Raw genomic sequence first — 23,459 nt, 5'->3', positions numbered from 1 at the left:
TTGGAAGAATTAAAAAATATGTTTGAAGAATTTAAAACATGATCTTAATGGATGAACAATTAGGGAGTTCCAGCAGAGATATGGAAAATTAAGGTCTATGAGGGCTAATGAAACTAAGTATTAAAAAAGTTTCTTCATGAATAAAAGGCATTTATAATGCTTTCATATATTTGAATATATTTCAACTTACATAATAAGAATTCACTCTTATAATAAACACTCCCATATTTAGCATGTTTTTAGAGGTGTAAAAGAAAGCTTACTTTCCCCTGTAAAACTACTTATCTCAATTCAAAAATAAAACACCTCCTTTTAGGTATTAAAACAAAGATTAAATTACTACTTTAATTATCAAGAAAAAACTGGCGGGTTAACTTTAGAATTTAGAGTTTAAAACATCAACTGAAGGATAGGCGTACTACTCACTGCTAACATTTGCTATTTTTAAGCTTTGCTAACCAAAGCCAGATTCTAACAATCTTTTTATATGCAACTGGTATTACTCACAATATCTAACTTCATTAATTCAACATTTTAAACAAAAGGATACACTGCAAAACTGGGTATGTAACCATACATATAACATACAATGGATATGTAACCATAATAAAATTATATGGTAAAATAAAAATGCATACCCCAGAAAAGGGATCATATGTAGTCCATTAAATCTATTTTCTTTTCATGATAAATTAAGTATACCTTGCTTTATAATTTTAAGACAAAAAAAGCATTACTACGTTTAAATAAACCTTTTAAAATGTAAAATCAATGTATAAAAGTGAGAATTCAATTATTTTATATTTATATTATTTAGAATAGGTTAAAACATATGTAAAATATATCTATTTTTTACCAGAAGAGACTAAAATGAAGTTTTAGCATTAGATTCCCATACAGATGTTTTCATATGACTCATTTTTTAATTCCAAAAATGCTACTTTATAACAGACAAGCTATAAGAATCCTTTGCAGGAAAAAGGTGAGGTGGATAGTTGGTTGGTGGTAGGGGATGGGAAAGAGCACAGTGACTCGGAGTTGACCATAGGAGGTATACCTGAAATTACCATTAAAAAAGAAAAAAGACAGAGAAGAAACAGGCACTAAAGTTAGGTAATTCTCCCCAGCCATTCTTTCCCTTGGAATAAACTCCAGTGCTTTATATCTATGAACTCTACTGAAGAACTTTGAGCTAGTGGTCTTTTCCCAATTCAAAGTAGGTCTATGGATGGTATTTTCTCAACTTTAAGTTTTTCCTCTTGTTTTCTACTACTTACTAAAATCGGTCCTAATCTCTATGCTAGTATTAAAATGCATCAATTTAGCAATACAGCACAATGCCCCAAGTGCTAAGACTTCCAGTTATGTGCCTGACGGCTTTACTTTCTGAAGTAACCTGCATAGCAAAGATCACTTCAACAATTCTATCTGCCCCAGAAGAATATCAGTAGGGTACTGTGATACAGCAAGACTTAATTTGTCAAATCCACAAAAGAGAAATCTTATTGGAGTCTCAATTATTCCCAGACCCATAAAGGGTTTTTATAGATATATTTTGCTGAATCATTTGAAAATAACCTGTAGACATCATGAGACTCCATCTATAAACATTTCAGCATACATCTCCTGAGACTAAATCCTTTTTCTTCCATAACCACAATAACCAAGAAAATTACTAACCTCTAATATTATATAATACCAATTCATGTTCCAATTTCCTCAACTGCCTTCCAAAACGTCTTTTATAACCCTGTCACAAATACATTGACCCATGAACTTACCCTTTTGATTAAGAAAAAGCCCAAGACCCCCTGGAAAGTCTGAAACTCTTGTTAACCTCTGAAGAATATTACATTCTTTATGGTCACAAATACTCAGCTTGCTTTTATGAAATCTGTATTAATAACACTGTTAAGTTTACCAAATACACTTTTCCAAACAAAAATACTCTTCCCTGTCTCCACTGACAAAAATAACTTTAAACAAGATAAACTTTTATGGAAAGTGCCATTTAACCCAGAGACTCCATGATTCTACCCCATAGTTTTAGAGATTCTCCATGTTCTGGTATATTCAAAGCAACTTAATATCTCTACAAGAAAGTGATTCTCCCTGTCTTGACTAGTCTGTGTAATACTGGAACCTAGTTGAAATCCCACATTCACTCAGGGAAGTTACCTAATTTGCATATATCTTACTTTCCTTATCTGTAAAATAGGTAGGATATGAGCACCTAAATCACATTGGTTGTTTTCAAGACTGAATGAGATAATATACATACACATATGCATGTACTTTAACTGCATATATGTGCATATACATCTATCTAAAATATCCAATAACTGATGCTATTATTGTTATTACAATGGTAAGCACATAAGTTTAAACTGTCTCCTTTTCTTTAGCCCTTTACATATATTCAATATATATTAACAATTACATGAAAATGTCAGACAAGACAATAATCTAGACACTTAGAAATTTTTGAAATGAAAGGTCCTTCACCCCTTCAATTCAATCAAAATAATGGTCCCACTCTGCAATTCATTATGTGTAAAACTTTAAGAAGACAGGGACAGATTTTTAATCATTTACCAGTTTCCAGAGAAGGAAACTTATTCTGAGGGAAGCTTTTAAAACAAGGGTACCCTTTCTTGAAAACCAATGCCTCATAGAGCATCAGGGATTCCCTCCAAAGAACGAAGATTCTTAGAAAGGCAGAAATCAATAATGAAACAAGAAGTTTTTCATGTCCAGAAGTCCAAAAGATGTGTGTGTTTGTGTGTGTGTGTGTGTGTGTGTGTGTGTGTGTGTGTGTGTGTGTGTACAGACACACACACATATATACAGTCAACTGATCTAGGAGAAAATATATACATACTTTGATATTTGATAGTAATAAACCATATACCTTGGATTAAATTTTGCTTCTTCCATCATTTTTTTGAAATCTTCCTTGGCTTGCATTATTTTGTTTTTCTTTTCCCTGCGTTCTTCCTCTGCCCTGGTCTTTACATACTGATCAAATACCTATTACAAAAATAAACCAATTTGACAAGTTAGTCTTTCATAGAGGTAATCTAAATACCAAAGTGTAGAATCTTTGCTTCTCTTTAAGACATAATTATTTTCACCCAAAATGTAATACTGCTTTACACATATTCTATATATTTTTTCCCACTTAATAATGTATAGTCAAGATGATGAACTTTTTAAGTCACAAACCAGTAAGAACAGAGAAATGTGGAAAAAAGAAACAGCAACTCTGGAAGCTGAAAAGCACATGGAGAGGTGATAAAGGATTTGGCAGACACAAGAAAGCTGACCCTAAACCAGCAGTCAAGAAAACAAAGTAACCAATTTTTTAAATTAGAGAATCCTCAAACAGCTCCAGAATTGATAGCACCAGATACCCATGAAGTAAGGATAGGGTAATGCTACAATAAAGCTTTTTAAGAAGCAGTTTAATCACTAGATCCTCCTTGCCAACTTTATGTATCTGGGGCACTCCACTCCTGAAATTCAGTAAGGAAAGGGGTTATTCTCTAGAGCAAGGGTTAGCAAATCGCGATCTGCTGGCCAAATCTGGCCTGTTGCCTCTTTCTTTACAGTGCAAGAATAGTTTTGATAATTTTATATGGTTGGGGAAAGTAACAGAAAACTTCATGATACACAAAAATTAAATGAAATTTAAATTTCAGTGTCCATAAAGCTTTATTTGAACACAGTCACGCTCATTCCTTTACATAAATCTGTGGCTCTTCTCACACTACAACAGTAGAGTTACACAATTATGACGGAGACCACATGGTCCACAAAACCTAAAATATTTATTATCTAACCCTTTACGTTAAAAATTTACTGACCCTTGCTCTAAAAGGCAAAACACTGTCTCTGGTCTAGGGGAACATAAATTAAGAATGAGGCGTACCAGACTGAGAAAACAGGGAATTAAGCAGTTACATACCACATATCAAGACACAGTTCTTTCAGAACCAATGCAGCAAGAGCAAGGAGACTAAAAGTCCTTATCCAGGATCTAACCAGCCTAAAAATTACTTGCTCTGCAGGATCTCAACAAACCAGCCTAAATTACCTTACAGCAGCGGGGTGGGGGGTTCAACCTCAGCACTTTTGACATTTTGGACCAGATCATGTTCAGAGCATAGCTGGCCAAAAGATGCCAGCAGCACCCCCTCAGTTGTGACAAACAAAAATGTCCCCTAGGGCAAAAATGCCCTGGTTGAGAACCACTGTTCTACAGTAAAGCCAACAATCATGAGAGCCCACCCAGATGCTAAGAGTGCCCAAACAGCATCTTAGTGCCTTGTTCTTAATCATTAGCAGTTAGGGTCCACAAAGACATCTAAGGATACTCTCCAACATGAAAAAAAGAGACCAAGACAGAAAAAACTTAGGGGAAAGAGAGACTATACAGGAAAATGAAAAACAAAAAAAAATCCTAAACAATCTCATAAAACTAAGACATCGCAACCATGAAACAAGAAAACTCAAAGAACAAAACAAGAACTCCTAAAACGTGACAAAGAAAATAAAAAATCTAACTGAAGGGTTATTAGACAATAAAGTTGAGAAAATCATCCAGAAAGTTTTTTAAAAAGACAGAGATAGAAAACAAGAGAGAAAAGATAAGAAACTCTGAGGACCAGCCCAGAGCACAAATGCTCTGGCCCAGAATGGAAAAATAAAGCAGCTGGAAGCAAATCAAAAAAGCAATGCGAGAAAATCTAACAGAATTGAAAGATAAAAGTTTCTACATTGAAAGGGCCACCAAATGCCTAGCACAAAGGGCCCTTCCACCAGCCATATATAATCACCATGAAATTTCAGAACACTGAAGACTAAGAGAAGATCCTACATGTTACAGAAAAAATAAGAAGGTCCACATACAAAGGAACAGGTAATAAACAGAAGTTTCAAAAATAACACTGAAAACTATATGCAGAGCAATGCCTTCAAAATCCTGAAGGAACAAGATTTCCAACTTCAAATTCCTTAGCAAGCCAAACAATTCCAAATAAGGGTACAATAAAAGTGTTTTCAAATATATAAGGCCTCAAAAATTTATTTCCCATGCACGTTCTCTCAGGAAGCTACTACAGAGATGGAATGCATTAAAAGAGAGTAAACCAAGAAAGAAACGACATACAATGCAGGAGACAGGTAAACTCCCCCCTCCACAATAAAAGAGAGATGAAGGAAATCCCCAGGATGATGATCAAGAGCTGTCATCCTCAAAAATGACAGCTGTACATCAGGTGTAGAGGGCAACCAGTCCAGACTGAAGAAAGTCAGAAGGCTCTGAAAGAAATGTCTTCTGGAAGATAAAACACTCTAATATTTTTCCAAACATATCTTAAAGAATTCTGTGGCTCCTTAAAAATGTGCATGCACATCTTGGAAAACGGTGAAACAGAAAAAGTTTTTATTTTTTAATACTTAAGACCTCGGGTTTGATCCCTGATCAGGGAACTAGATCCCACACGCATGCCACAACTAAGGAGCCTCCCTGCCACAACAAAGACCCGGCGCAACCAAATAAATAAATACTTAAATACTTAAGACCTCTTTCCAGGTAAGTTCATATATATCCACAAATCTTTAAAAGCTATATAGAAATATATACAATTATCTCACCAGTCCCCTGCTAGGCATGTAGGTCATTTTCAAAACCTTCTAAATATAGCACTGTAGTAGCTCATGGAAGTATCTGCAGGCTAACAGAAGTGGGGAAGAGTGTTGTTTCCAACCCCTCTCCTATCTCAGTATATACTTTCTTACTTGTAAAAGTACTAAATTACAAATAAAAGCCAAGTGAATTTATATTACGTTTCCTTTCAGAAGCTGGAAAAAACTTCGTATCCTCTCCTCTAGGATATCCCACACCAAGGTTAGGATTCACTCTCTGAGATGAACATCTCACAGAAAATTAGAAATTCTGGTATGCTTCCAAGTTCCTCCTAATTATTTGTGCCATACCTCCCAATACAATTGGCTTTACATTCCCTCATTCCTTACACTCCAGTTTTAAAAAAAGACTTCTACTCAAAAAGTATGAGAACCTTTGAGTTTTTATTTAAAACAGAATAACGCTTGATACTTTTTCTATTTTTAACTGTAACTCTGTTAAGGAGTTAATAATACCACCAGCTTATAAAATGCCTTCAAAATTAAAAAAGAATTTTAGTTCTCAATATGCACTTGTAATTTAACTCAGAAACTGCAATACTCAGTGCCATGAAGAGTAAAAGTCATAAAAGTTTTAAAGTTAAGTCTTCAGGGATATTCAGGTTAAAGAACTGTTCCAGGCACCACATACAGAGCAATGAACAAAACAAAGTTCCTGCCCTCTGTGGTAGGAAACGACAGATGGTTAAGATAATTTTAGATAGAATTCTGAGTGCTACAAAGAAAGTAAAGAAGGCAAAGAGACAGGTTAATCAGAAGGCACCTGGTCAAATATCTGAATGTAATGATTTAGTCAGCTATGCAAACACCTAGGGGAAGAACATTCCAGGAAAAGTGACTAATAAGTACCAGAATATGCCTGTATTGGCCAAGGCATATCAAGGCCAGCGTGGCTAGAATAAATGAACATAAGAAAAGAGGCTTGAGAAGTATGCAGACATGAGTGTATGTAGAATCTTATAGGCCATGAAAAAGAGTTTCAATTTTATCCTAAATGAAATAGTACGCAATGTACATTTTTTAAGCAAGGGAACACTGCCTTAATTTGTCAGTCAAACTTTAGTCTGGCTGCTGTGTGGAAAAAGAACTTGACTACAGAGGAGAGCAAGACTGGAAGGAGGCAAGGAGATCAATTAGGGGCCACACAGATGACCATGGTACCTTGAATTAGGGTATAGCGAGGGAAATGGTAAATATGAGGTAAATAAATGGTAAATAATTTAGAAAAGGTTCTGGAGGTAGATTCTGCTGATAAGACTTGAAATGCACAGTGGGGAAAAGTAAAGAATCAAGATAATTTATAGGTTTTGATAGGGCCATCAACTGAGGTGAAAATGAGACCATCACACACAAATAGTTTAAAATAAAAAAGACTACAGTGCATGAAACAGAAGCAAATACATATGGAAAGTCATGTCTTCCTATTATGAGTCTAAAATACATGTCTGGCACACTGTAAATTTCATCTCTTCATAAAATGTCTATGATTAGACCTACATGCATAATGGTACAAACTGTGCAAAGAATTATTACAACCATTAAATTATAAATATGGAAGATGGACACTACTTCTACCAAATGAAATCGTGTAGCTCAACAGCACTATAGCAAGTGGTTCGACATACTCACCATTTTACAGAAATGAGTGTCAGGGTGGTCCAGGTAATTCAGGAATTATATAAGTTGGAAGTGTGCAATGCTTTACAGGAAGCAGCAATCACTATGAGATGGTATGTGTCAATGAATCATCGTGGAAATAAGTGGCAGCTCAGTAACAAGTTAACTCTAGTGCTTATAATTCTTATTAGTTCAGTAGAGACCTTGAAGTGTCCATTATTACTCTAAGCTTACAATGAAAAGACATTTTAACAGTTGCCACTTAATAGATGTGGACTTTGTGTGGGTAGCATGTGTGAGATAAAAACATGCTGAGTCTTGTCTATCTATAATACAGACACATATATATGTATATGTATATTAGCACATAACAGTTGGGAAGGGTCAAGTGTTCAACAATGGGCCTATCAGTTGGGAAGGAATGGAGGTAGGTTTTATTCCTTTTTACTCATCTGTATTTTGCTATTTTTCTACTCTAAATTTGCATCATTTGACCAGTAAAAACTAAGTTAATAAATGCATATGAAATGACCCTGAAACCTTGGTATAACATCAGTAGGTATGAAGCATAAGGACAAAATGTGCATGAGGCAAAGCCATGTCCACAATGGCAAAAAAAATCCAATTATTTCTGAGGCAGAAATGTCCACACAAAGGATCACTATGTTCTAAGGTATGAAACTGTTCTTAAAGTACTATGTTAGAAAAAAAAAGGATCGTACTTTATTCCTTAACAATTTAAAAATTATACTGGGGACTTCCCTGGTGGCGCAGTGGTTAAGAATCCGCCTGCCAACGCAGGGGACACGGGTTTGAGCCCTAGTCCGGGAAGATCCCACATGCCGCAGAGCAACGAGGCCCGTGAGCCACAACTACAGAGCCTGTGCTCTAGAGCCCATGCGCCACAACTACTGGGCCTGTGTGCCACAACTACTGAAGCCTGTGTACCTAGACCCCGTGCTCCACAACAACAGAAGCCACCACAATGAGAAGCTGGCGCACCGCAACAAAGACCCAACACAGCCATAAATAAATAAATAAATTTATATTAATTAATTAATTAATTTAAAAAATTGTGCTGGCAAGGGATATACATTAAATACTGTTATTTTCCTTTTACCTGTTTTCTCTCTTTTGGATTAAGCAATAAGTACCGAGGATCAAAAACTATCTTGTGTAACTCCTTCTCCCATGTTGAAAAAGCAGACACCTTTAAAATAAAAAAACGTATTGCCTCATAATTAAGTTGGCTCTAAAAACAGAAAGGTCATATAATTTTGCTTGAAATCTACAGGACATCTGCTTAAAAAGGACACATAATGAAAACCATACTGCCGTTTCCATCACTAATAACTGACAAGCAGTGGGAGGCCAGCAAGAGCACACTTCCACACTAATTGGCTCTGAACATTTCTATATTATATAGAAATAACACACACTTAATTACTCATTAAAATAACGACTACTGTGTGACATTTTAAAAATCAGTACATCAGAAAAAGCCTTGAAGATTTGCATTTTGATTTCCCAAGCTTGCTCCAACCTTGTGAACAATGTTGGGATTTAAAGTTGAACAATTTTACTTACTCAAATGAATCTGTGAATATAATCAAAAGGTTGAAATCCCTTCTCAATTAAGCTTCATTAACAGTAATATCATAAAGTACGAGTTCTCCTTTAACCAAAAGCCATTCTGTAGATATTAAAAGAATCACATATACCTTACCTATTCCGCGTAGTCCACCATTCTGTAATGTTAATATTCGTCTTATACTACTCACCAAAATTTAATGACCCAATAAATGTTAAATGTTATTTGTACTTAAAAGGACAGTAAAATGGCATCTAGTTAAACATGATATCATTAGCCAGGAAAAAGGCTGTTTGAAAGAGTACAGTGATTTGACAGGCTTCCCTTATCCGCCCCCCACAACATGAGCACTAACCTTAGATTTGACCTTTTAGCAAGACATATTTATATTACTTATACAAAACAGAAATATCTCCCCCAAAGATTGTTTTCTGACCCCTCTCTCTAGCAGCATGTCCTTGAACTGCTTCATTCGGGCCTCCAGAGGGACAATGGCCCTTTCTCGGGCAGCTTTAATTTCAGCTTCCATGGCAGCTTCTTTCTCTGAATCAATGTCTTTATTATCGTCTCTCCTATAAAAAAGAAAATATAGGCATCAACTGACAAAATATTAATAAGGAAACTTATTAAAATCTTAAAATCACTGGAATATTCAAGACTCACTACTGAGCAGCATATTTTTGGCAAAAAAGAATTATATTGAGGGTTTCAAATAAACTCTAAGGGATAAGCAACTTTCACTATAATAATAATAATAAAGTTACAATGAGCTTCTAATGATGTTACAGTGGCTGCATTGTTAGGAATGAAAAATACCTTTAATGTGCTGTCACTCCCCGACACTAGCTGATACAGAAAATGAACTACCTTACTTAAAAACAAAAACAAAAAACTTATCTAATATTGCACTAAAACTCTATGTGTTAGAATCAAACAGCACAGAATATAACTTTTAGTTCTTGAAATTATATAGGAAAAACAATATTTTCCAAAATGTTTTACATTATAAATGCATACAATTTTTAATCTAATAAAAATTGGTATAAGTCTTAGTAATCTCAAATATTTATTTTGAAAATAAAATGAAAATATCTGCAAACCTGGCCAAGTGGATATGTGAGATATATACCTTACCTACCTGACATTTTTTTTACTCACTTTCTGGGTGATAAGTTGAGATTTAAGTTGAAGGACAGGTCCCAGAGAGCAACATAGGCCCCGGAGTAGTTAGGTGGAATTAGAACTGTTCATCAATGACTAATCTACTTCTTGTTTCTCCAAAAATGCACCTCAGGGCTAAGGGCAACCCTGCTGCTGAACGGTACTCAAGTGAGATTGTAAACATGAAATTGAGTCACCTCTCAAACCTCTGCCCTATGAAGAAGGACCATTCATGTGAATAATCAAAAAAAGTAATTCAGTAACATTCAGGTGTGTTTAAGCAGATCTTCCTTCTTAAATTTGATCTGCTAATTATAAAAATTAAATTGGTTCATATCTCCTGCATAAACTTAAGAGAATTAGGAAAACAGAACATCAGGAAATTCAAAAGCATGCTATATACAGGAAAATGAAGGTAGCCCAGGAGATGAATGGAACTAATAAGGCCAGCCCACAAATATAGTGAGAGGTAATTGGCAATTTAGGGAATGAATCAAAAATAGAAGATATAGTCCGTGACCTGCAGGAACTTAGCGAGATAGTCTGTGACCTAAGATATGCACAAAACAAACAGGTAAAAGCAATTTGCCAAACAATATACCCTCTTATAATAATTCATTTAAGAACTATTTAAATAAAGAGTTAAAAGACATCCAAGAAATACAACTAATGAAAACAAATAACCTTTATAGAATTATACTAAATGAAAATGTCACAATACAAACTATCACTATCTATCTCAATAAAAGAAATAAAGAAAAACTAAGCCAGGAAAAATAGGCTTTTAGCTTTGTACCTAAATAGAGAAGCTCGGGCAATCCACATAAGGGACTTCTTTGACATTCTCCTGATAAAAGCAGTTAAAAACCTTACAGAGTTGTCTATAAGAACAAACAATTAAAAACAACCTAAAAGTTTAACATTGTAGGAACATCCAAAATTATGGTACATAAACAGAATGAATACAGTCATTTATAATAATTAAGAAAACAAACGTCTTATTCTACATTTTTTTAAAAAACCCACAAATTCAGTTGATTACAACCAATAAAAATACTTATACATTTGGTCAAGAACTAAAAAAGTCAACTGTAAAAATTCAAACAGCTGTTGTTACTGTGGTCAATTATGAGTGACTCTTTAATATCTTACTTTCTTTAACATTGTTGCCAATAAAGAAATTAAACAAAAAAAAAAAACACCCTTGACAGGGGTTGTCTTACTGATTTCTTTGCCATAATTTGGCTGCATTCAATCTGTCCTTTTCAGATAAGAACTATGATAAACCAGTCCATAGTAACGTCTTCAAACTTTCCTTTTTGCTGCTAAATAATGGTCCCATGCCTCCCCGGCCCATACACAAACACCCTCTACCCCACCCTTTCACCCCCCACAGTAGGTAACATTCATATTTTACCAAGCACTGGTCAAGCTAATACTTCCACTTATACCACTCTCTTTCTCTCACAGCACTTTCTAATAAGCTGATGGGTTCCCTCCAAGTAATCACCATGGACACAAGGACTAGGGAAGTGACCAGTATATAAAAAGAGAGAGAAATCTGGGTCTACATTTATCAGATTTTTGAAATGGTGTCTGCTGGGGTCTACATTAGGGAGGTAACATTTTTATAAAATTCAGGCATAATGAATGTCTGAAAATAATTTATCAACTAACTCCTAAAATGTCATTTGACTTCATAATACATATTTAAATAACCAAATCTTTTGCACATCTAGCAACAGAAGGGACACCATTTCTACATCCTGAAGCAAAGCTTTTTAATAACAGGCCTAAAGAGAGCAATCATGACTTCTGTCTCCTAACACACACACATTACCTGTCCCAATCATGAACTGACTGAGCCTAATCACAGCTTTTAAAAGGTAAAAATCTACCTAAATTACATAAACTATATTACTTACTTCCGTTTTTTGGCTTTAATAGGTTCATCTTCATTCATTTCTTCCATTAATTCTTGTTCTTCTTTAACTGTAAGAAAATTTAATTAAACTATCAGAATAAAAATAAGCAAGCAAAAATTTAAATATTTAGGTATGAATCCTTCCACTAACCACTACTGGAACACTGGTGTTAGCAGCATTTTTTTTAAGCTGCAACTTATAGTTCACTCACTTGCGCTCATAGAGAACTGCCACTTTTGGATGGACAGCATTGTCGGGGTTGGGTGCCCTGGCAAAAAAAACATTTCAAATATTATGAATAGTTATATGCACATGGTATACAATCTTTTCTTTTAAAAAATTACTGTTTATATATCTATCTCATAACACTTCTTTATAAAACATTAAACAAAGCATGATAATTCTACACCTCCTCTATTCATCTTCCCTTTACGTTAAATCTTTGATTCATTTTGAAATGTTTATTAACACATGTATTTATCAAATAAATGAATCAAATCCTTGTATCTTCTGCACCGGGTAGATGAAGTTTCACTAATTTGGAAATCACTAGTACGCAAAAAATGTTAGTACCACGTATACACAATCTACGAAGATTTCTCAATTATTATAAATGACATACCAGGATTTGTTTCAGTTGAAGTATTAAATGATTCATTTATCATGCTTCTATACTACACAAGGGGGTTCTTTAAAAACACAACCATATCAATACAATGGCAAATTACCAATAAAACACATGCAATAAAAATATGTACAAATATTTATTATATATCATATATACTGAAATGCTATCTGAGCATAAAGCAGATTAAAAGATTATCTCTTAATAAGGTGCAGGAGTCTCCCTTGTCTCAGGAATAAGGCTTACCCTTCCCTAAATTTCATCAAGTTTAAAAGACCTTTGCATTTTTATTTTACAAAACTTTAGTAAACTTTATTTTAAAAATACTCTGTACAGTTTGATTATTTCAAAATATATATTACTAATCACAAAAGGTGCTAAAAGGCTCACTGAGGAACATTTTAATAAGCATGGAGCAAGCATGAGCAGTACCTACATATCTTGGACTGACAACCCTGAAAAGGACAAGAAGTTAAAAATACATATATAATATTTTACAAAACATAATTTTACCCAAATTCTCTATTTTTAAAATTACTGAACTCAACCTAGAAAAGCAGCCTTTCCATTTCTCAAATATTCCTTTTCTTATATTCCTTGAAAACAGAGAGGATTTCTAAACTGCCTCACATTTTCCATAAAAATATTAAAAGAACATTAAAATTAGAGGGTAACTCCTAATTTAAAACTTACTTAGTTTCTTCACTTCTTCCATTCCTTTTTTATGAGGGGGCTCCTGAATAATTTTGTCAACATCTGCCCTTCCAATCAGATCATCAGGTCGGTCCCACATAGAAAGACGGGTGGTAGGATTATAAAAGAAGACCCTCTCATCACCAGTCCAAACAACACACCTATGAATTGATTCAAACATTATTTTCTTATGTTATGAAACAATATTTTATAGTTAGGTCTTTTACTACCATCCAAACAAAAGGGGAGGTGGCGGTGGGGAAGGACACACTCGTATTATTATTAGTTACTTATAGAGAGCAAAATATGATTTTTAGAACAGAACAGAGCTGACTGGCTAAGGGTAAAATAGCAGCTCAACATACTTATGGAGAAAACCAGGAAAAGCAAAGCAATTTGTGATCAGAATTTAGAGTGCTCAGGAACTTAAGTCTGGCACACTCAATTTTAACCTATCACAAAAGATGAATTTACTAGCAAAAAATAATGCTATTAAGCAGTTCTGAAGCTAAAGAACAAACCATGGCACCCTACGTATTACATAATATTTCTTAATGTTTCTTACCAAACCATATTACAAACTCAAATGCAATCATTTATGAAGGCTTTAATATTTGACGATATCAAATATTAAAAAATAAAGAGAAGTCCCTATTGTGCTATGGCACTGTAGCCCACTACAACCCACTGTTCCTATTAATTACAACTAGAAACTCAGAAACAATATAGAAAAAAACAAGTACATGAGAACTCTGTAAGGTTTTTAAAAAAAAATAAACAAACGTATGGAGTAAAAATTTAGAAAAGCAAGGGTATACATTTCCCCTCCTCCCTCAAACCTCTGCCCTGAGGTGGCCCCTAGTTGCACAGGGATAGTAGCACAGGCAGCTAAAACTCTAACAGAAACCAGGTCTTTATGACCAGATAATCAAAAGTTAATCCACAGCGGCCATCAAGGTGACCTAGATGTTGAAATTATCAAACAAAGCCTCTATTGTTGAAATAATCAAAGACTTTACAGCAGCAGTTATAATTAAGTCTGAGATAAGAAAAACAAAAACAAAGATAAGCAAAAACTTGAAATGAACAAAGACAGAAGTTCTCAGCAGAGAAACTGTGAAAAAAAAGAATGAATAGTGTCTTAGAAACCTATGGGACTATATAAAAATGCCTAACAGACACATCATTGGGATCGCAGAAGGAGAAGAGAATATTGGGGCAGAAAAAATTTGAAGACAAAATGGCTCCCCAAAATCTCCAAATTTGGTAAAAGACATAAATACTAAGGAAGCTCAGTGAACCCCAAACAGGATATACTTCCAGAAAATCATTTTTAGACACACATAAACAAACAGGTGAAAATCAAATATAAAGAAAAATCCCTGACAGCAGCTAAGAAGAATACGGCACAAAACAAACAGGGAAACAAGTCCAATGATCGTGGATTAATTACCAGAAATCAGAGGCAAAAATACAGTAAAACAACATCCTTAAAGTTCTGGAAAAAGGAAATGCAAACCTAGAACTCCATATACAGCAAAAATATCCTTCAGGAACAAGGGAAAAGATGACATTCCCCAATGAAGGGAAACTAAGAGATTTCATCTCCATCAGAATTGCCCTATAAGAAAGTTTTTCTGAAAGGAAATGATTCTTCAAAACAAACAAACAAACAAAAAAACAAAACAAAACCCTGGATCTTTAGTAATGAAGGGGAAACAACAGAAATGGTAAGTATCAAAGATATTTTTTCCTCTTAAGTTCTTCAAAATATGTATGAAAAATTATTCAAAATGAACCTATATGGTAGCAAGGTTTCCATATTTTATGTGAAGTGGTACAATAATAACTAAGTAGGCTATAATGGTTAGTTATGTATACTGTAATCCCTACAACAATGAAAATTAATGCAAAGAGATATCACCAGAAAGCCAACAGATAAACTGTTAAATGGAATGTTAGAAAATGTTCAAATAATTCAAATGCAAGTAGTAAAGGGGGAACAGAGGAACAAAAATAAAGAAGACAGAAAAAATAATAGATCTAAATCCAACCAAAAGTTACATTCATGTGGTTGTTCTTTCTGTTTATTTTTCTCAGCTTTCTCAAATGCTTCTTCTTGTTCTTGACTATGTACCAAGCAGAGTCTGTTCACCTTTTTACTATTTCCAATGCGGCTTTAATTTGTTATTATATTCTGTTATTTCTGATTTCATATTTCTCTTCTATTTATTTCATGAATTGCATCAGAATTGACAGAGTGAATAAAAACACAAGACACTACTATAAGCTGTCTTAAGACACAAACTTTAAACATAAAGTCATAGAAAGGGTGAAAGTAAATGGATGGAAAAAGATATACCATGCACACAACATTAAGGCAGGCATGGTTATTTTAATAACAGATGAAGACAAAGGGTATTATGAGATAAATAGGGTCATTTCATAATGATTAAAAAAAGACAATCAGGAACACATAACAACTGTAAAATGTATATAAGCCTATTTACAGAGCTTAAAAACAGATGAAGACTGGACCAATTAGAGAGGAATACACAATCCCACTATTATAAAAGATTAATAGAACTCTCTCTCAACAACTGACAGACCAACCAAACCCCAAAACTAACAGTACTAAAGGCCATCTGCTGAATAAAAAAAAAAACAGTGAATTTTAAAGTATCAAAACCAAAGAAAGTGCGTTCTTTAACCACAATTAAATCAGTAACAGTGAAATACCTAGAAAACCCCCAAATTAAGGAAATGAAAGGACAGACTTCTAAATACATGAGTCAAAGACAAAATCAAAAAGTAAATTTCATAATAGTAAGAACTGAATGGTAATGAAAATACAACATATCAAAATCCGTAGGTTGGTGCTAAAGTAGTGCTTAAAAGGAAACTATGTTAAACTTTAAATGATTATATTAGAAAAGAACTAATATTAATGACCTAAGAGGACATCATAAGAAGCTAGAAAAAGCATAAAGTAAACCCAAAGTAATTAGAAAAAAGGAAATAAGAGAGGGAAAAGGGAGGAGGGGCCCAACCACCCCAAAGCTGTGGTCTTTACGAAAGACCACAAAATTGGCAAACCTCTGGCGTGACTGATCCAAAAAAAAAGAACACATCACCACTACGTGGAAAGAAAAAGGGGTTATCACCACAGATCATAGACATTAAAGGATATTAAGAGAATAATTAAGAACAAAGACATTTAAAGGATATTAAGAGGGGACTTCCCTGATGGTCCAGTGGTAAAGAATCTGCCTTCCAATGCAGGGGACACAAGTTGGAAACTGACAGACCAACCAAACCCCAAAACTAACAGTACTAAAGGCCATCTGCTGAATAAAAAAAAAAACAGTGAATTTTAAAGTATCAAAACCAAAGAAAGTGCGTTCTTTAACCACAATTAAATCAGTAACAGTGAAATACCTAGAAAACCCCCAAATTAAGGAAATGAAAGGACAGACTTCTAAATACATGAGTCAAAGACAAAATCAAAAAGTAAATTTCATAATAGTAAGAACTGAATGGTAATGAAAATACAACATATCAAAATCCGTAGGTTGGTGCTAAAGTAGTGCTTAAAAGGAAACTATGTTAAACTTTAAATGATTATATTAGAAAAGAACTAATATTAATGACCTAAGAGGACATCATAAGAAGCTAGAAAAAGCATAAAGTAAACCCAAAGTAATTAGAAAAAAGGAAATAAGAGAGGGAAAAGGGAGGAGGGGCCCAACCACCCCAAAGCTGTGGTCTTTACGAAAGACCACAAAATTGGCAAACCTCTGGTGTGACTGATCCAAAAAAAAAGAACACATCACCACTACGTGGAAAGAAAAAGGGGTTATCACCACAGATCATAGACATTAAAGGATATTAAGAGAATAATTAAGAACAAAGACATTTAAAGGATATTAAGAGGGGACTTCCCTGATGGTCCAGTGGTAAAGAATCTGCCTTCCAATGCAGGGGACACAAGTTGGATCCCTGGTTGGGGAACTAAGATCCCACATGCCGTGGGGCAACTGAGCCCGCATGGTGCAACTAGAGAGAGAAAACCTGCTAGCCACAACTAGAGAGAAGCCCATGTGCCACAAGGAAGACCCAATGCAGCCAAAAGAAAAATTAAGAAAATATTTAAAAAAATAAAAATATAAAAAATAAAGGATATTAAGAGAATAATTAGAACAAATTCAACCTAGATAAAATAAGCAAATTTCTTGAAAAACTTACCAAAGCTGACAGAAGAAACAACAAAAATAACTGAATAGTCCTATAACTATTAAAGAAGTTTAATTTGTTATCAAAAACCTTCCCAAAAAGAAAACTGATCCCAGATGGTTTACTTGTTAATTCTATAAAACCTTAAGAAAAAAGTACTATCATCTTACAAACTTTCAGTAAACAGAGGAATGGAAATCACCAATCACCACCCATCTCATTTTTATGAAACCAGCATAAGCCTAATATCAAAACCTAACAAAAACATTACAAAAGAAACTTACAGATCCATATCCCACAGGAGTATAGATGCAAAAATACTTAATCAAACATTAGCAAATCAAATCCAACAATATATTAAAAAGATTAATCTACCATGACAAGGTTTATCCCAGAAATGCAAAGCTAGTTTAACATTCAAAACTCAGTGTAATTCACCATATTAAAAGAATGAAGGAGAAAAATTCATTTCGAAAGATGTAGATTTATGATAAAAACACTAGCAAATTAAAAAAAAACCCTATAGCTAGTATTGTATCTGATGTAAAAGACTGAATTTTCGGAACTCCCTGGTGGCGCAGTGGTTAAGAATCTGCCTGCCAATATGCAGGGGACACGGGTTTGAACCCTGGTCCGGGAAGATCCCACATGCCACAGAGCAACTAAGCCCGTGTGCCGCAACTACTGAGCCTGCGCTCTGGAGCCCACGAGCCACAACTACTGAGCCTGTGTGCCACAACTACTGAAGCCCGCGAGCCCAGAGCCCATGCTCTGCAGCAAGAGAAGCCACCGCAATGAGAAGCACGTGCACCACAACAAAGAGTAGCCCCCGCTCACCGCAACTGGAGAAAGCTCACGCGCAGCAACGAAGACCCAACACAGCCAAAAATAAAAAATAAATTTATATTAAAATAAAATTTTTAAAAAAGATTGAATTTTCTCATTCTACATGGCAAATAAGGCAGGGATGTTCACCTCTTCTATTTAGCTTTGCTCTGATATGACAGTCCTAGCAATAAGAAAAGAAAAATAAGTGGCATTAAAGATCAGAGAATAATAAATAAATGTGCTCCCATCTGCAGGTGATACGATTATTTACGTAGAAAATCCCAGAGAATCTACAAAACAGTAATAAATGCATTTAGCAAGAGTCTAGTCTACAAAATTAATATATGAAACCTTATCACATATAAATTTTATATTTTTATGAGGTCAAATTTATTTTATTTATTTTTTTACAATTTCTAGGTTTTGTGTCTTTCTTAGGAAGCACCCCATTCCTTCTCCAAAAATGCAACTATATGGTCCTAGTGTTTTTACAGTCCATCTGAATACATGAAAGATAACCACTTGTCCAAATTATCTTCCAAGTTCTGTCGATGAAGGAATGTACTATCAGTGTAACCTTAATTCCCTAATTTATTATTTTCTATTTCTTATAAGATGGGTAAGTGCTAATTCTAAGTTAAATTGTTCAGCTAAGCAAGTATACTACTTCATTTGGATAATCACATTTTATTAGTTTATTTTTTTGATATCTTTAGAGGTTGCTCTTTAAATTATTATTTCTTTAGAGATAAGAAGCTAAATGTAAAACATGAAGTTCCATGTTTCCCTTAACTATACTAGAATTCTTTTCCTGGTATTTCAGAGCATCAATCTGACATTTTTCTGTTGTTGTTTTCAGAATAAAGAGAGGTCAAAATTAGAAGCATTTTATATTTCCTAGATCAGCAAGCTTTAGTTTCTGGTTCTAAGAGGTTTTAATGTTTTGACAAAAATTTTTAAGGTCATTGAGAACTGTAACTTTTTCCATTGCTTAATAAGATTGCATCACAAAGATTTAGCCTGCCATAAATTTTTTACAGTCCCATACAAAGTGCACATTGAGGGCTGCCTGTATTTGCCATGTTTTATTTGTCTGTAATCTGTGTTGGGTTTTAATTTATGAAAAATTTACCTTTGAACTTATAGTATTTAAACTTTTGTATTTACCTATAGTGGCACAGGGACTTTATTTTTATTTATATTTATATCAATCGACTGCTGCTTTTCTAGGGTTTCTTTTGTTTCCATCGTTTTTTACCCCCAATATTATGAAAAAATTGAAACATACAGAAATATCAAAAGAATGTTTCTAGAACAATGAACACTATATACTGACCATCTGTATTTTACATTTAACATTTTATCATATATGCTTTATCACTTATCTATACTTCCATCAATGCATCTGCCAGTCTTATTTTTCTTGATACATTAAAAAATGCAGGGCTTCCCTGGTGGCGCAGTGGTTGCGCGTCCGCCTGCCAGTGCAGGGGAACCGGGTTCGCGCCCCGGTCTGGGAGGATCCCACATGCCGTGGAGCGGCTGGGCCCGTGAGCCATGGCCGCTGAGCCTGCGCGTCCGGAGCCTGTGCTCCGCAACGGGAGAGGCCACGGCAGAGGGAGGCCCGCATAACACAAAAAAAAAAAAAAAAAAAAAAAAAAAAATTGCAGATTATCAGTACACTTCACCCCTAATCACTTTATCATGCATATTATTAGCACAGGGTAGTTTTGTGACACAAGAATTCTTTGTCCATAGTTTTTCTATTAATGCTGAAATGTCCTGACAGCTTCTCACTCCACACTTACTGCTAATACCATTGGAGCTGTATTAGCACACCTAGGTATTTTGAAGCCAACACGAGTTAGTACAATAGCACCTCCATCTCAAAGTAATTATTGCTATTAATATGGATCAAACAGTGTTTCAGAAATTGGTATCAAAAATTTAGGCTCAGTTTTTTCCCAATAAAGTTAAACATCTAACAAGATTGCTTAAGTGTGTCAGGATGGTTCTAATGGAAATTCTTGAAGAGGACTCTGCACTGAATAATTAGATGAAAATGTATTACACTCACCCCCCACCAACTCCTGCCTTTAAATTAAGTATAAAGAGAGATCAAAACTAGAAGTATTTTGTATTACCTAGGATCAGTAAGCCCTGGTTTTTGGTTGGATTCCATGACAAAAAAGATTTCCACAAAAGATTCCACCTAGCAGTAATGACTTTGAGATTCATCTATGTTGTTGAATATATCTATACTTTGTTCCTTTCTATTGCTGAGTAGCATGCCACAATTTGTTTATCCATACACCTGTTGATGCACATTTGGGGTGTTTCTAGTTTTCTAGTTTTCCACTCCTAGATACCTGCTTATTTGTAATAGCCAAAAACTGGAAACAGCCCAAATAAGTTATAAATAAAGCTGTTACGAACATTCTTGTAAAAGTACAGACATATATTTTTGTTTCTCTCGAATAAATAGAAGTGGAATGGCTGAATTATTTATTATATATTCTTCCTAGGAAACTGCCCAACTGCTTTGCAAAGTGGTCCTACCATTTTGAAATTCCCATCAGCAGTGCTTGAGAGTTTCAGCTGCTCACCATCCTCTAAAACATCTGGCATGCCCAGTTTTCAAAACTTTTAGCCATTCTAACAGGTGTGGTTTTAATTTACATTTCTCTGAGTACTAATGACAAGGAGCTTCCTTCACATGTGCTGCTTATAAAGTACATGTTCATGTCTTTTGACTACTTTTTTGTTGGATTGTTTTCCATATTATTGAGGTGTGCGAATTCTTTATGTCAGAGTTAAAAGCAGAATACATAAAAAGCTCCCACATACCAATAAGAAAAAGACAAGTCCATAAAAAGATGAGCAAAAACTGTAAAGAGGCAATGCACAGCCGAGACATAAAATAGGTTCAATTATACCAACATTCTGGAAACATACAAGATTTCTTTTCTTATCAGGATACTAAAGATTTAAAAGGAATATCCCTACACTGGTGAGAGTGAGAGAAAACTGGTATGCTCAGGCTGTTGCTGGGAATATTAACTGGTACACCCCCTTCTTCCCACAAAAAAAACCCTTTCTGAGGTGTATTTAGCAATATTAACCAAAATTTTAAATAGCTTTATCACTTGATTCAACAATTTCACTTCTAGAAATAAATCCAACAGAAATACTTGCATGTGTTCACAAAGAAATATGTATGTATAAAGGATGCCCTAAACAGCAACTTTCATAATGCCAGGGCAAAAAAAAACAAACAAAAAAAACACAAACAATACAAAAACAGAAGACCACCTAATCACCCATCTGTAGGCAAATTACCTATTTTCATACAACAGAAAACTACGCTATCACAGATTTACATGTACTAAAATTGCAAAAAGTCTAGGACATATTTACTAAAAAATTCAGAAATAATATACTTTCTAAAGACACTGTAATGTGCATATATAACACACACATCTCTACACACATATGCATAAAACACAATATAGCAAAAGGTGCAGAAAGCATATGTACCAAACTTTTACTAACGAGGAAGGGCTTGGTGACGATAGAATTCTGTAATTTTTTACTTCATATAATTCCTTTATATTGTATGTTTTTTGGTATGCATTCATCTAATATCATATCAGATCAATGAGAAAATAACAAAGCAAAGTACAGGAATTATAGATATAATTCCTGTAAGAGAATTATATCTATAATAAGAGAAAAAGAGAAAAAGTAAGAGATTTAGCATAAATACAAGATACTCAACAAGCAAGTTACAAATGTTCCAGAAAGGGGAAAAGAAACAGATGAAGAAAAGCATTAATTAAACAAATTCCAAAAGAAAATTTTAATAATCTGAGAAAAGACCCAAGTCTGAAAACTGATAACGGCCACAAAACTCCAGACTGGTAGGCTCTGGAGTTGGTTACCGGCTTTTCATGTACAATACTCAGAGAAACCACAATCTAGAAATACATTCTTTTAAACAAATTGTTTTCATAACTTTGATTCTGGAACTGGGTAAATATTTTGCACAATTATTTTTCAAAGGGAGCCTGTGTACCAAGTTGGTAGAATAACTACATAAAAAACAACTATTCCAAAATGCTATTAAAACACAATGATTTGACTATACATACCTAGAGTAATATACCCTAAACATAAAAATAACTGGAAAAAAAAAAGCTTAAACTGTCTTCAGTAATCATACTGTTGGTGATAGTACTGGTCTTGCCTGTGAGAAAAGCAAATGAGTAATTATGTTGCTATCACTCAAAGATGGTTTTCAGAAGAAAAGGAGATACTGAATTAAGATAAATGATGAGTCCGTAAAATTCTTGTAGTAGACTTGAACTGCAAGTAATGGTGTGAACTTAAGATGTATCTTTAAATGTATGTATCTTCCATCTCTGTCTACCAAAGAGGTCTAAAAATAATGACTAGTTCAGTAGTAACAACTATCCCTAGATCCCACATGGCCTATAAATGCCACTTCTCACAAAACGAAACCAGGTCTCCTTGGAAAATGGCTGAATCTAGGTCTGAAATAGGAAATATATGAGATAAAGATCAAACATGAATCCGATCACATCTCTGTAACTGCCTGCTAACTTGCAGGAAATTCAGGAATGGAGGATTCTATTAAAGAGTACCATGAGAATGCAATAATAAAATCCAGACTATGGGACTCTATAGAACAAACACATTTATTTTTTCAATATAAAAACAAGGAGGAAAAAGCAAGGAAAACAAGTTGGAGGGGAATCTGTAGGTTATAAGACTTAAGAAACAAGCCAACTCATTGCCATGTGTAAACTGTACACGGGTTAAATAAGTTAGAATAGGAACAGGAGAGAAAGCCTGATGTGGGGAGAGGAAGAAAAGGGAAAACCAAACATAAGAAGGAAAGAAAAAATAGACTTATCAATGCTAAGATAAAAAAACATAATTTTACAAAGTTCTACAAACATAATCATATATGAGGATATATACACAAAAGCAATTTTAAAACATTTTAAACAATAAAAAAGTAGATTCAGGATCTTAGTGGTTCAAATCTATAATT

At 34.3% G+C, this 23,459-nt stretch overlaps 1 protein-coding gene across 11 annotated transcripts in view; it reads right to left on the bottom strand.

Annotated features, from left to right (window-relative positions):
- TCERG1 (transcription elongation regulator 1) overlaps window positions 1–23,459 on the bottom strand; it is a 59,994-nt gene that overhangs the window by 12,568 nt on the left and 23,967 nt on the right. For 7 of the 11 annotated variants that reach the window (XR_448788.4, XM_007122242.3, XM_007122237.4 and 4 more), the window contains 7 exons: window positions 13,322–13,482; window positions 12,215–12,271; window positions 12,004–12,070; window positions 10,875–10,925; window positions 9,354–9,489; window positions 8,447–8,536; window positions 2,912–3,030 (listed from right to left, as the gene is read on the bottom strand). Coding sequence is in view for 10 of the 11 variants with exons in the window: in XM_007122242.3 (XP_007122304.1) it covers window positions 2,912–3,030; window positions 8,447–8,536; window positions 9,354–9,489; window positions 10,875–10,925; window positions 12,004–12,070; window positions 12,215–12,271; window positions 13,322–13,482 (681 nt within the window). In the remaining variant the exon portion in view is untranslated. The remainder of the gene's footprint in view (window positions 1–2,911; window positions 3,031–8,446; window positions 8,537–9,353; window positions 9,490–10,874; window positions 10,926–12,003; window positions 12,071–12,214; window positions 12,272–13,321; window positions 13,483–23,459) is intronic. The other 4 variants (XM_007122238.4, XM_055086819.1, XM_007122243.4 and 1 more) reach the window with 1 other exon arrangement.

Source organism: Physeter macrocephalus, chromosome 8 (assembly GCF_002837175.3).
Source record: "Physeter macrocephalus isolate SW-GA chromosome 8, ASM283717v5, whole genome shotgun sequence".
NCBI classification, from domain to species: Eukaryota; Metazoa; Chordata; class Mammalia; order Artiodactyla; family Physeteridae; genus Physeter; species Physeter macrocephalus.
This window is presented reverse-complemented; position numbering and strand designations above follow the sequence as displayed.